We start from the raw sequence: 13,813 nt of genomic DNA, 5'->3' as shown, positions 1-13,813 counted from the left end.
ACACGACACGTAGCGCAACCCCGCACACGACACGTAGCGCAACCCCGCAAACGACACGTAGTGCAACCCCGGTGGCCTTTTAGCCGTGTGTCAGTCAGCCCCGTGTTAAAATGCTGCTAGGGTCCCAGTCACATGGCTGACTCCGAGGTACAGTCACTCCTAAACCTGTCGATTGCCTTATCCCTACGGCCTAAAGCACTTTATGGCATAACCAAACACCATGTTAGGAACATGAAAAACACATCCTCAATCCAGTTTACATGATTGTGAAGAAGCCCAAGGTTTTTAAGATACCGTTGTTTCCTAATGTCACAGCATTTTACATTTTAGTAATTTAGCAGACGCTCTTATCCAGAGTGACTTACCAGAGCGACTTACCAGAGCAATTAGAGTTAAGTGCCTTGCTTATGGGCACAGACAGAGTTTCACCTAGTTGGCTCAGGGATTTGAACCAGTGACTTTTCGGTTAGTGGCCCAACGTTCTTAACCGCTAGGCTATTTGCCACCCAAGCACAAGGGAGTTCCTCTAATTGCAAAGTACAAAAACAAATTTGTATTCTTTTTTTTCTTTTGGGGGTGGATCAGCTTTAATATTGCATATAGATTGTGGCTTCTATCAATGTAATTGTATGCACCATCTCCAATTCCCATACATAGAAATTCAATACATTTTCCTATATTATTTTCCTCTAACCCTACCACCCCTCCCCTAATGGGAGTAAACTAATGAAGCACAAAAATCCCAACAGTGCCAGTTCTCTCTCTCTCTCTCTCTCCCCCCTCCCCCCCCCCCCTCTCTCAGGGGTGGCCATAGTGCTGAATCACCATGACTGGAGTCTTAAAGGTACAGGCACACACAGCACCTTGTCTACATCTCCTTGGTGACGGCTGCAAGAGCGAATCGGTGGATGAATGAACTAAGGGAGAGAAAATAAAAGGATGGAAACTTACTTGGGGTTGACTTTGACCCCAGCTTGATCCAGGCCGATCTTTCCTGTACAGGCGTCGCGCCCCACGGCTATCAACACCTGAGTGAGGAGAAGGAAGTCACCTGGTTAACAGGACATTTCTCCAGCATGTCATTAAAACAAAGCAGGAATTATTCAATTTAACTGACAATTTTTTTAACAAATGCTCTAAGATGGACAACCCTGCAGAGTTAATTCCTAATGCAACATGTTTAAGTAGTATATTTTCAGTCATAAGTGCTAGATTTACTTTGGGACTCCTAATCTATATCGGATATTGAGCATTACGGTGATGGCTACGTACAGTGTTGTACTCTCCCTCGATGGTCTCGTCTCCCTCCGTGCTCTTGGCTGTCACCTTCAGCCTCCCAGGAGTACCTGCCTCCAGCTCCTCCACCTAGCGTGTGTACACACACACAAATACCTTTCATACAATTTATTTTATATCCAGTTACAAAATGTCTTTAATGCTACAATGGCCAGGGCCGGGTGAACTGAAGGCATCTTTTTCTGAAAGAGCAAGTGGTTTTTCATTCAGTTTGCCCATACAGGCTAACAGCCATCAAAGTTAGACTTAAACTGATGACAACCCTTTAGATAGAGAGCAAAATATTACACAACTTCCCTGATGACAGAGCAATTTAGTACCAGGCATGTCCAAGCCATTACAGCTGAGGAAAGACAAGGTCACAGATCTGGGTTTAAACACGATTTTAAATTATTTTAAATACTAGCTGTACTTCATTGAGTTTACCTGTTGCAATGGAACCAATATCTACTACCCACCTGGCATTTCAGGCAGCCAAAAGCTAAACGAAAGATTTCAAAAAAGATTTTAACCCAGGTCTGGTAGTAGATAAGTCACGTTGACGCACCTTGACGGGGACGTACTTCCGGAGGAACTTAACGCCATGCTCCTCCATGTGCTTGCCGGCACGATTGGCCATTTCCTGGTCGAAGCCCCTCAGGAGGATGGAGCGTACCATGACGGTCACATCCAGGCCCAGGCCCGCCAGAAAACCCCCGCACTCCAACGCCACGTAGGACGCCCCGATCACCAGGGTCTTGCCAGGGCAGTGGGGCAGAGAGAACAGGTCGTCGCTGCGTAAAAAGGATGGACACACAAAGGAAGAGCAGCCAGAGTAGAGTGCACATCCCTTAAAACCATAAAGCTCTTAGATGTATCAATGCCAAAATTCACCCATTCTTTCTGCAATAAGCATGTGAAATACTTGAATGTCAGATTGATTCACTAAACAAAGTTATCCTTAAAATGTCAACAGTTAATCTCCCAAACTATACACAGAAAGACTGGTTATGTAGTCTGAAATGAGCCGGGGTCTTTATGAGACCAGTAGATAAGTATGTAATCTGAGAATTTAGTTATTCAGTCACAATTAGGGCTGACCCCATTTAGTCAACTGGTCGATTGTTTGGTCCATAGGCTGTTGGTCGACCAAGATTTCTTTAGTCGAGCAGTAGCAAAAAAATTAAAGAATCATGGTGTATAAGACACCTGCCTGATTGGCACCTGTCTGAATGGACTAATCCATTGCTGAGGACATGGGGATGGCACAGTCCAGCACTAAGACGCGCTATTGAAATTGTATATGTTATATTATGCAACACAAATCAATTATATTATTTTTTAACAAATGCGCCTTCTCCCACGTGGGAAAGCGGTCGCTGTCCACGGTTCTGAAACACATCAGTGCACTGTTGAATTGGCGCCATTTCCTAGACCATGTTCATATGTGCATAATAGCAAAGTTAACCAGCATATTGGTGTTGGAAAAAATGCGGTGGCGGAGACAGTGGAGTTAATTGAAGAGAAAACATCCATTGCCTTTAATTGTCTAAGAAAAGTGAGAAGAGGAAACCAATTTAATTGGATCTATAAATCAATAGCCTAACTATTCAAATGTGCCTGGCTTTATAAATCATCCATATACATCTACAGAAATAAGCCACATCCTGATTCTGTTTGAGTGTTTGTTTAATAGCCTACTGATTCCGTGAGCACCAAGCCTCACGCAACCACATCGGAAAAACATAGCAGCCTTGTATAACCACCATTGCGCTGTAGGCCTACAGTGCCTTGCGAAAGTATTCGGCCCCCTTGAACTTTGCGACCTTTTGCCACATTTCAGGCTTCAAACATAAAGATATAAAACTGTATTTTTTTGTGAAGAATCAACAACAAGTGGGACACAATCATGAAGTGGAACGACATTTATTGGATATTTCAAACTTTAACAAATCAAAAACTGAAAAATTGGGCGTGCAAAATTATTCAACCCCCTTAAGTTAATACTTTGTAGCGCCACCTTTTGCTGCGATTACAGCTGTAAGACGCTTGGGGTATGTCTCTATCAGTTTTGCACATCGAGAGACTGACATTTTTTCCCATTCCTCCTTGCAAAACAGCTCGAGCTCAGTGAGGTTGGATGGAGAGCATTTGTGAACAGCAGTTTTCAGTTCTTTCCACAGATTCTCGATTGGATTCAGGTCTGGACTTTGACTTGGCCATTCTAACACCTGGATATGTTTATTTTTGAACCTTTCCATTGTAGATTTTGCTTTATGTTTTGGATCATTGTCTTGTTGGAAGACAAATCTCCGTCCCAGTCTCAGGTCTTTTGCAGACTCCATCAGGTTTTCTTCCAGAATGGTCCTGTATTTGGCTCCATTCATCTTCCCATCAATTTTAACCATCTTCCCTGTCCCTGCTGAAGAAAAGCAGGCCCAAACCATGATGCTGCCACCACCATGTTTGGGGTGTTCAGGGTGATGTGCTGTGTTGCTTTTACGCCAAACATAACGTTTTGCATTGTTGCCAAAAAGGTAAATTTTGGTTTCATCTGACCAGAGCACCTTCTTCCACATGTTTGGTGTGTCTCCCAGGTGGCTTGTGGCAAACTTTAAACTACACTTTTTATGGATATCTTTAAGAAATGGCTTTCTTCTTGCCACTCTTCCATAAAGGCCAGATTTGTGCAATATACACGACTGATTGTTGTCCTATGGACAGAGTCTCCCACCTCAGCTGTAGATCTCTGCAGTTCATCCAGAGTGATCATGGGCCTCTTGGCTGCATCTCTGATCAGTCTTCTCCTTGTATGAGCTGAAAGTTTAGAGGGACGGCCAGGTCTTGGTAGATTTGCAGTGGTCTGATACTCCTTCCATTTCAATATTATCGCTTGCACAGTGCTCCTTGGGATGTTTAAAGCTTGGGAAATCTTTTTGTATCCAAATCCGGCTTTAAACTTCTTCACAACAGTATCTCGGACCTGCCTGGTGTGTTCCTTGTTCTTCATGATGCTCTCTGCGCTTTTAACGGACCTCTGAGACTATCACAGTGCAGGTGCATTTATACGGAGAATTGATTACACACAGGTGGATTGTATTTATCATCATTAGTCATTTAGGTCAACATTGGATCATTCAGAGATCCTCACTGAACTTCTGGAGAGAGTTTGCTGCACTGAAAGTAAAGGGGCTGAATAATTTTGCACGGCCAATTTTTCAGTTTTTGATTTGTTAAATAAGTTTGAAATATCCAATAAATGTCGTTCCACTTCATGATTGTGTCCCACTTGTTGATTCTTCACAAAAAAAATACAGTTTTATATCTTTATGTTTGAAGCCTGAAATGTGGCAAAAGGTCGCAAAGTTCAAGGGGGCCGAATACTTTCGCAAGGCACTGTAAGAGCGCATCCTGTTTAGTCTTAATACTGTAACTTACTGAGGCCTAATATTTCAATACTTACAGTAGCCTAAATACTGTATCCATCAATCATTAATTTGTTCATGACATCACACAGTATGAATGATTCATGACTTGAAACGCAATCAAGTATTTTAGTTTTAAAATAAAGTGACCATTGAATAATTAGCGTAAACAATAAATAGGCCTAAACACTTAGTGTGGTTTACATTGTTCCAAACGATCAGAAAAACCTGTTTGGCAGAGACATAATATGCACACAGTGCTGGCTCCTTTCCTTTTTCTTGATCTCAAGTATTTTCCACAATTAGTCAAATTTATTCCACACATCTAACTTCCTCTTTACCTCATGAGCAACCAGTAAACATTCCCCCGTTTCGAGTTTGTCACGTCCTCTCCATTTTGCTGTCACACATTAGTGTTAAGGGTTTGTAATAACCAATTTATTGATGTAATTATGACATGCTATAGGTCACATACGCATACGTGTCACGTAAAGAGAGCAAGTGTTGAGGGAAAAGGGAAGGTTTTGCCTAAACAAATTTTGGTAACAAATTTTCAGTCAGAAATGGCTGTTCCGGAAGTGTGATCACGCTCTCTGCAGCCAATGTGAGTAAGATCTTTAAACAGGTCAACATTCACAAGGCCGCAGGGCCAGATGGATTACCAGGATGTATACTGCGAGCATGCGCTGACCAACTGGCAAGTGTCTTCACTGACATTTTCAAACTCTACCTGTCTGAGTCTAATACAAACATGTTTCAAGCAGACCACCATAGTGCCTGTGCCCAAGAACACTAAGGTACCTGCCTAAATTACTACCGACCCGTAGCGCTCACGTCTGTAGCCATGAAGTGCTTCACTATTATCCCAGAAACCCTAGACACACTCCAATTTGCATACCGCCCCAACAGATGATGCAATCTCAATCGCACTCCACACTGCCTTTTCCCACCTGGACAAAAGGAACACCTATGTGAGAATACTATTAATTGACTACAGCTCAGCATTCAACACCATAGTGCCCTTGAAGCTCATCACTAAGCTAAGGACCCTGGGACTAAACACCTCCCTCTGCAACTGACTTCCTGACGGGCCGCCCCCAGGTGGTAAGAGTAGGTAACACATCCGCCACTCTGATCCTCAACATAGGGGCCCCTCAGGGGTGCGTGCTCAGTCCCCTCCTGTACTCCCTGTTCATGCATGACTGCACGGCCAGGCACGAATCCAACACCATCATTAAGTTTACAGATGACACAACAGTGGTAGGCCTGATCACTGACAAGAGCCTATAGCGAGATGCTTGTGGACTACAGGAAAAAGAGGACCGAGCACACCCCCATTCACATCGACGGGCCTGCAGTGGAGCAGGTTGAGAACGCCTCCAACTGCAAGGCACTACAGAGGATAGTGTGCACGGCCCAGTACATCACTGGGGCCAAGCTTCCTGCCATCCAGGACCTCTATACCAGGCGGTGTCAGAGGAAGGCTATAAAAATTGTCAAAGACTCCAGCCAACCAAGTCATATAGACTGTTCTCTCTGCTATAGCACGGCAAGCGGTACCCGGAGAGTCAAGTCTAGGTCCAAGAGGCTTCTAAACAGCTTCTACCCCCAAGCCATAAGACTCCTGAACACCTAATCAAATGGCTACCCAGACTATTTACACCCCCCCCCCCCCTTCTTTTACACCACTGCTACTCTGTGATGATCTATGCAGTCACTTTAATAACTCTATCTACATGTACACATTACCTCAACTAACCGGTGCCCCCGCACATAGACTCTGTACCAGTACCCACCTGTATATAGTCTCAATATTGTTATTTCACTGCTGCTCTTTAATTACTTGTTACTTTTAATTCTCATTCTTATCCATATATATATATTTTTAAATTGTACTGTTGATTAGGGGCTCGTAAGTAAGCATTTCACTGTAAGGTCTACCTGTTGTTTTCGGCACGTGACTAATAATTGTATTTTCTTTTTTATTATGTTGCAGCTTTAGCAACACGGACAGTGCGATAAACTGTTAATGTTCTGTGGTGGTCGCTGCAGCAGGGAGGAGATGGAGACAACAGGTGCTAGTCAGTCACTTTCTGTCATTTTCTTTTTAACACAGCAAGTCTGAGCCAGGCCATTCCCTCTAGTCATGTGTCTTAATTTCATCAAAACAGCTTACAGCATCAGACAAGCTCAGTGCAGATAGTTCATTTGATTAAAGCACATCGGATGTGTTTATATACAGAAAAATACACGTTTAAAAATGTCAATAGATTTATCTCTTCTTTTGACCCCTCTTGGTCAACCAATATGTTTGTTGTTGTTGCCAGGGACAGCCATAGGTCACAATACAACCATTAGACATAGCCATCTCTGTACCATTTAAAGCAGGTTCTATCAGTGTCTGTTCCTACGACAACACACCAGTCTACAGCAGCAGAGGGTAATATGGAAATCCTGTGTTTAGACCAGTGGGAGATTATAGCCTTACTAAATGAGTACGCTGACATACAAGGCTTAATGTGGTGGAAATTAGAAAAGTGAGTGAGTATGGTCACACACACACACATATACATATATAGTTGAAGTGGGAAGTTTACATACACTTAGGTTGGAGTCATCAAAAGTCGTTTTTCAACCACTTCACAAATTTCTTGCTAATAAACTATAGTTTTGGCAAGTCGGTTAGGACATCTACTTTGTGCATGACACAAGTAATTTTTCTATCAATTGTTTACAGACAGATTATTTCACTATCACAATTCCAGTGGGTCAGAAGTGTACATACACTAAGTTGACTGTGCCTTTAAACAGCTTGGAAAATTCCAGAAAATTATGTCATGGCTTTAGAAGGTTCTGATAGGCTAATTTACATGATTTGAGTCAATTGGAGGTGTACCTGTGGATGTATTTCAAGGCCTACCTCAAACTCAGTGCCTCTGCTTGATATCATGGGAAAATCAAAAGAAATCAGCCAAGACCTCAGAAAAAAACCATTATGGACCTCCACAAGTCTGGTTCATCCTTGGGAGCAATTTCCAAACGCCTGAAGGTACCACGTTCATCTGTACAAACAATGCTACGCAAGTATAAATACTATGGGACCATGAAGCCATTATACCGCTCAGGAAGAAGTTCTGTCTCCTAGAACAATCCCAGAACAGCAAAGGACCTTGTGAAGATGCTGGAGGAAACGGGTGCAAAAAGTATCTATATCCACAGTAAAACAAGTCCTATATTAAAATAACCTGAAAGGCCGCTCAGCAAGGAGGAAGCCACTGCTCCAAAACCACCATAAAAAAGGCAGACTACCGTTTGCAACTGAACATGGGGACAAAGATAGTACTTTTTGGAGAAATGTCCTCTGGTTTGATGAAACAAAATTAGAACTGTTTGGCCATAATGACCATTGTTATGTTTGGAGGAAAAAGGGAGAAAAAAACAAAACACCATCCCAACCGTGAAGCACGGGAGTGGCAGCATCATGTTGTGGGGGGGCTTTGCTGTAGGAGGGACTGGGGGGCTTCACAAAATAGATGGCATCATGAGGCAGGAACATTGTGTGGATATATTGAAGCAACATCTCAAGACATCAGTCAGGAAGTTAAAGCTTGGTCGCAAATGGGTCTTCCAAATGGACAATGACCCCAAGCATACTTCCAAAGTTGTGGCAAAATGGCTTAAGGACAACAAAATCAAGGTATTGGAGTGGCCATCACAAAACCCTGACCTCAATCGTATATAAAATGTGGGGAGAACTGAAAAAGCATGTGTGAGCAAGGAGCCCTACAATCCTGACTCAGTTACACTAGCTCTGCCAGGAGGAATGGGCCAAAATTCACCCAACTTATTGTGGGAAGCTTGTGGAAGGCTACCTGAAACGTTTGACCCAAGTTCAACAATTTAAAGGCAATGCTACCAAATACTAATGGAGTGTATGTAAAACTTCTGACCCACTGGGAATGTGATAAAGAAATAAAAGCTGAAATATATCATTATCTACTATTATTCTGACATTTCACATTCTTAAAATAAAGTGGTGATCCTAACTGACCTAAGACAGACCTAAGATCCTAACTGACCTAAGACAGACAATTTTTACTAGGATTAAATGTGAGGAACTGTGAAATACTGAGTTTAAATGTATTTGGCTAAGGTGTATGTAAACTTCTAACTTCAACTGTGTACACACACACACTTTAACCTGTACAGTCTTGCTAGAGCTGGGTCATATTCACTAGGCTCCAAACGGAAGGACACATCCAAACAGGGAGGGATTACCTGATCTTGTCCAATTACAAATACTTGTTTTTCCATTTCTGTTGCAAAAGGTTTCGCCACAGTGTGCACTACTGAATACAACCCTGCAGTGTATTTGTCTCTATTGTGGTGATGAGGGCTTTCCCCTGGCTGGACGGCAGTCTAAATGGATTGTGGGTTAAATAATGCCTGCGGTGTGCTGTGAGGGAAAGGTCTCACCTGGTGATGCAGTACTCTTTGTCTCCGGGGATGCTCAGGTAACGCGGCCTCTCGCCTGTCGCCAGGATAAACTTTGCGGCCGTATGGAAGGTCTCCTTCCCTCGCTTGTTGGTCGCCTGGTAGGTGGAGTGGGTAAGTACGGTGATAAACATTCTTCACAGATTTATTTCTCTCGTACACACAAAATAATTTCCATTAAAATCAACACCTAGACTCATCTCATCTGTTGAGTGTGGTTAACAAGAATCAATGCATCAAGTCAAGGGTGTGCAGTTTAGAACCTCCCATGGGAGACAATAGCTGCTTTTCCAAGTGCTGTGAAGTGTGTTTGTACAGAGCCATTAAATATCTTTGGGATTTGTTTGATTAGGTTAAGCCAAGGAACTAACATGAAGCAAGTTACTATCCAGTTTCAGAATAGATCATGTGCTTTCCATCTAAAAAAGTTCACATCCATTTTCATACCGAATTGAGTGCCTTCTAAAATTGGTCAAATTGAAGGCAGTAACTTCAGTATGAGAATGGAAGTCAATTTCATATGAAAATGAAAGGTAGTCAATTCATTAACAACTGTTGTCAAAGATCTGCTTGTAAACTCACAAAGGGCCGACCCACCTTGATTTTGTGCGACTCAATGAACTCAGCGTAGGAGTTGATGTAGTTGACGTTCTTGTCGCGCAGCGCCTTCCGGTAGCCCCAGTTCAACGAGCCAATGTGGTTGTTCACCGCAGTCTTCATTGTCTCCCAGTTGTGCTTCACTAAGAACCAGATGAAAATTACTAAGTTAACAATGACCACACAAACAAGTCTTAAGTTCTTTACTACCATTACTGAAAAAGCCACAGAAAATGTAACATTGACATTTCCGTGACCTTAAGTTACCGCAGGCTCATGAAGAGGGCTTAAACAAGAATGTTTTGACATCAGAAAATGACTTATGCCTTCACATGTTTCATTCCTAGCACTGGCCGTGGCTCTGTTCCCAATATCCTTACTACTTTGGTTGTGTTGGGTAGAGATGGGCATTTGACTGTTCCGAGTACTCACATTATAAAAATATTTTCTAGAGTACTCGTAACGGGGGGAGAAAAAATAAATCTACTTTAGAACAAAGGGAAGACCTGACTGGAAGAAAAAAACATTTGGGAATTGATCTATGCCAACAGTGCACAACAATGCCTAATTTATCATAACCATTAGAGATTACAAACCTTAATTGCCTCATACTGTATATTGAGTCAATAAAAAGGCAAGTGCCATTTTAAGATTAATTTACTGAAACCGTAATATTTTGTAGTTTTGTTAATTTAGCAGATAAGACACTCATTTTCCGAGCCCTTATCACTGTCAAGACAAACCTATTACATAGCAACAAAGGAGGTTGATGGCACCTTAGAGGACAGGCTTGTGGTGATGGCTGGAGCGTAATGTCGGGCGGCAGGGTTGGACTTGTAACCGGAAGGTTGCAAGTTCAAACCCCCGAGCTGACAAGGTACAAATCTGTCGTTCTGCCCCCGAACAGGCAGTTAACGCACTGTTCCTAGGCAGTCATTGAAAATAAGAATTTGTTCTTAACTGACTTGCCTGGTTAAATAAAAGGTCAAATAATTTTTTTTTAATAAATAAACAATGGTATGAAATGGGTTTCATGCGTTTGATGCCATTTCATTACATCCTCCCCTCAGCAGCTGTTAATAGCAAAATACATTAAATATAGCAGAATAAAATAGAACCAAATATTTTTCCAAATGAAAAAGTTGCCCGTGCGAAGTAATGCGAATAATGGAATAGTTCTTCTCAAAAGCTGATCATATGAAACGGGGCTTAATTTAGAGCGTTGAAATAAAAAAAATTCATGGTTACAAAACAAAATCTGGTCTTCCTTTCCCTATATGCCTACAGACGTACAACGTAGTTTATTCTTCCTGTCTAAATGGATGAATAATTCCACATGAACACTGCATGGTGATGAATTACAGCCACAACATGTTTGTTTGGTGAGTAGGACTAGGCTTAATGATTGAGGAAAATACACTTATCAAAATCATGTTTTTGCAAATTTGCAGTGCGGAACCTGTTTAGGGGGTTATAGACCAGGCTAACCAATTCTAAAAATGACACTAGCAGTTTGCAAAGTAGCCTAAGCGGAAAATAAACAGGATGAAATTATTCCAAACTCCAACTCGTTGTTGGAAACTGTTGTTATTTGTCAAGGAATGTAGCTTGTGTATCCCACCAGCTAAAGGCATTTTTTTATGCCCACCATATTTAATAGGAATTTATTTCTGTAGGCCTAATGGGAGCTTGTGTGCAAACTCCGCATGCGTGTAGAGGGAGTGGTCCTTACGCAATTGAGGGAGTGAGACGTGAACTGTGATGCTTGCAGTGGTTTCTTTTTTGTTGTGCCTGCAAATGCACATGTACAAATGGAACACTAGAGTCAAAGCAAATGAACTTTAGCTGTGTTTGTTGTGCCTGCAAATGCACATGTACAAATGGAACACTAGAGTCAAAGCAAATGAACTTTAGCTGTGTTTGAATACACACACTTAGTTAATTTTAGTATACTGTAAATTAACGGTATCCATTCAGTTGAGCGTACTAGCGCTTCCCCTGTCTACCAGAAGTTGATGCTGTTCCTATGCAACCTCTTGCTAGCATAGCAAATGACTAGCTAGACATTTTACAACTTTGGGTGTCTTATTAAAATCCAATCTGGAGTGCCAGAGTGCTCTCTGGGCGTTCGTAAATTCAGAGCGTTTCACTCTGCCAGGCAGTGTCACTGGACACACCTCACAACGGCAGTCAAGCACCCAAGCTAACTGGCTAGCTACTTCAAGACACAAATGAGACATTTTTACTTGCCCTAGCAGAGCTGGTTAGGCTGTTTTCAAGTTATCTAGAGCGGTGGTGACTAACTGTGCTGCTGGCAACAATTTAATTACAACTTTTTTTGCCAACGATAACTGACACCGGCCATATTCAACTGGTGTTGAGTGTTCGTAAATTCATCAGTTATTCTGTGCTCTGGTACACTCGGACGAGAGTGCTCTGAAATCGGAGTAGAAAGCCAGAGCGAATGTACGAACACACCCGAATGTCCATTGAGAACGCACGACTATACCACTAAACTAATGACGGGAATAATCAAGTCAATAAACATTGGGTAGTTAGATAGCGTGTAGTTAAAAATGTTGGCAAGTTCGATGTAGGGCTGGGCGGTATATCATAAAATAAGGTATACCGGTATTGGTGCAGGGACCGGTTTGGGTTTTTAACTTTACCTTCTATACAGGTATTTGAATGTTTGGTTTGTTAAATGTGATACATCATGTGTATGTACATTTTTATAGTTTACTTCGCTACTTGAGTCATCTCTCTCCGCACCACTTTCCACACAGATCTAGACAAGGAGAGCATTTGATGTTCAACCACGAGAGACTTGCGTTCAGTCTGCATGGTCAATGCAGCACATGCAACAATGTTGACGATAACAATGCTGTTTTCACTTTGCTTCTTAATATAAATCCACTAGTGTTCTATAATGACACTATTAGTTTGTGTTTCTTACGTCAGCAAACAGCTAGTTTGTCTTTTCTTAGGAATTTGCCCTAAATCTTGTGAGACGCTAATTGCTAGCTAGCTAATAAACGTGTAAGAGCAAGTGTAGTTAGCTAATACAGCTTGATAATACCAGTGAAGTTATAGACCTAAATCAGAATGTTGTTTGTGCAACAGTATCTTCTAAATCAATGAGTGCAAAGCAAGAATTTGTTGCTACATGATGTAGCTAAGAGAAAACATGCAATGTAGCCAAAGCTTATAGGGTCCCCTAGGAAACACTTATCAAAACTTTAGTTCCTACCCTGTCACAATAACTCCTCCCTGGCATTTTAATTTGTCGATCTCTAAACACTGTATTCAAAGTGCGAACTATTATATTCTAACCACAGAACAGTCATTCTATCTCCATGATTTCCAACAGTTTTGCGCTAATTTGTCAAGTCAAATCGCAATTGCAACATTTGGTTAAAAATATGTCCTAGATGATTTCCCCGTATCGTGCAGCCCTACGTGGCAGTGTGGACATTCTCAATAGAGCAGTGGTGTAAAGTACCTTTAAGAAGCTTTTTGGGGGGTATCTGTACTTTACTCTTTTTGACAACCTTTACTTTACTACATTCCTAAAGAGAATACTGGACCTTGTACTCCATACATTTTCTCTGACACCTAAAAGCACTCGTTACATTTTGAATGTAATTCAAGCACTTGACCAGGGATGTTCTCTTGACATCTACTGCCTCTGATCTGGAGGACTCACAAAACACAAATGCTTTGTTTGTAAATGTGTTGCAGTGTGCCCCTGGCTATCTGTAAATTAAAAAACAATGGTGCCACCTGTTTTGCTTAACATAAGGAATTTGAAATGATTTATACTTTCACTTTTGATACTCAAGTACATTTACTTTTGACACTTAAGTATATTTAAAACCAAATACTTTTAGACTTTTACTCAAGTAGTATTTAACTGGGTACTTTTACTTGAATCATTTTATATTAACGTATCATTACTTTAACTCAAGTATGACAATTGGGTACTTTTTTCACCACTGCAATTGAGTGCAAGAAATGCAGAA

General features: G+C 41.6%; 1 protein-coding gene across 1 annotated transcript in view; it reads right to left on the bottom strand.

Annotated features, from left to right (window-relative positions):
* The window catches only part of LOC109891395 (thioredoxin reductase 1, cytoplasmic-like), a 30,071-nt gene that overhangs the window by 7,878 nt on the left and 8,380 nt on the right, over positions 1-13,813 (bottom strand). Inside the window, exons 7-11 of the mRNA XM_020483888.2 lie at positions 9,792-9,934; positions 9,177-9,292; positions 1,844-2,069; positions 1,273-1,365; positions 952-1,028 (exon numbers count right to left, since the gene is read on the bottom strand). Coding sequence (XP_020339477.1) covers positions 952-1,028; positions 1,273-1,365; positions 1,844-2,069; positions 9,177-9,292; positions 9,792-9,934 — 655 coding nt within the window. The remainder of the gene's footprint in view (positions 1-951; positions 1,029-1,272; positions 1,366-1,843; positions 2,070-9,176; positions 9,293-9,791; positions 9,935-13,813) is intronic.

Source organism: Oncorhynchus kisutch, linkage group LG5 (genome assembly GCF_002021735.2).
Source record: "Oncorhynchus kisutch isolate 150728-3 linkage group LG5, Okis_V2, whole genome shotgun sequence".
Lineage (NCBI taxonomy): Eukaryota > Metazoa > Chordata > Actinopteri > Salmoniformes > Salmonidae > Oncorhynchus > Oncorhynchus kisutch.
This window is presented reverse-complemented; position numbering and strand designations above follow the sequence as displayed.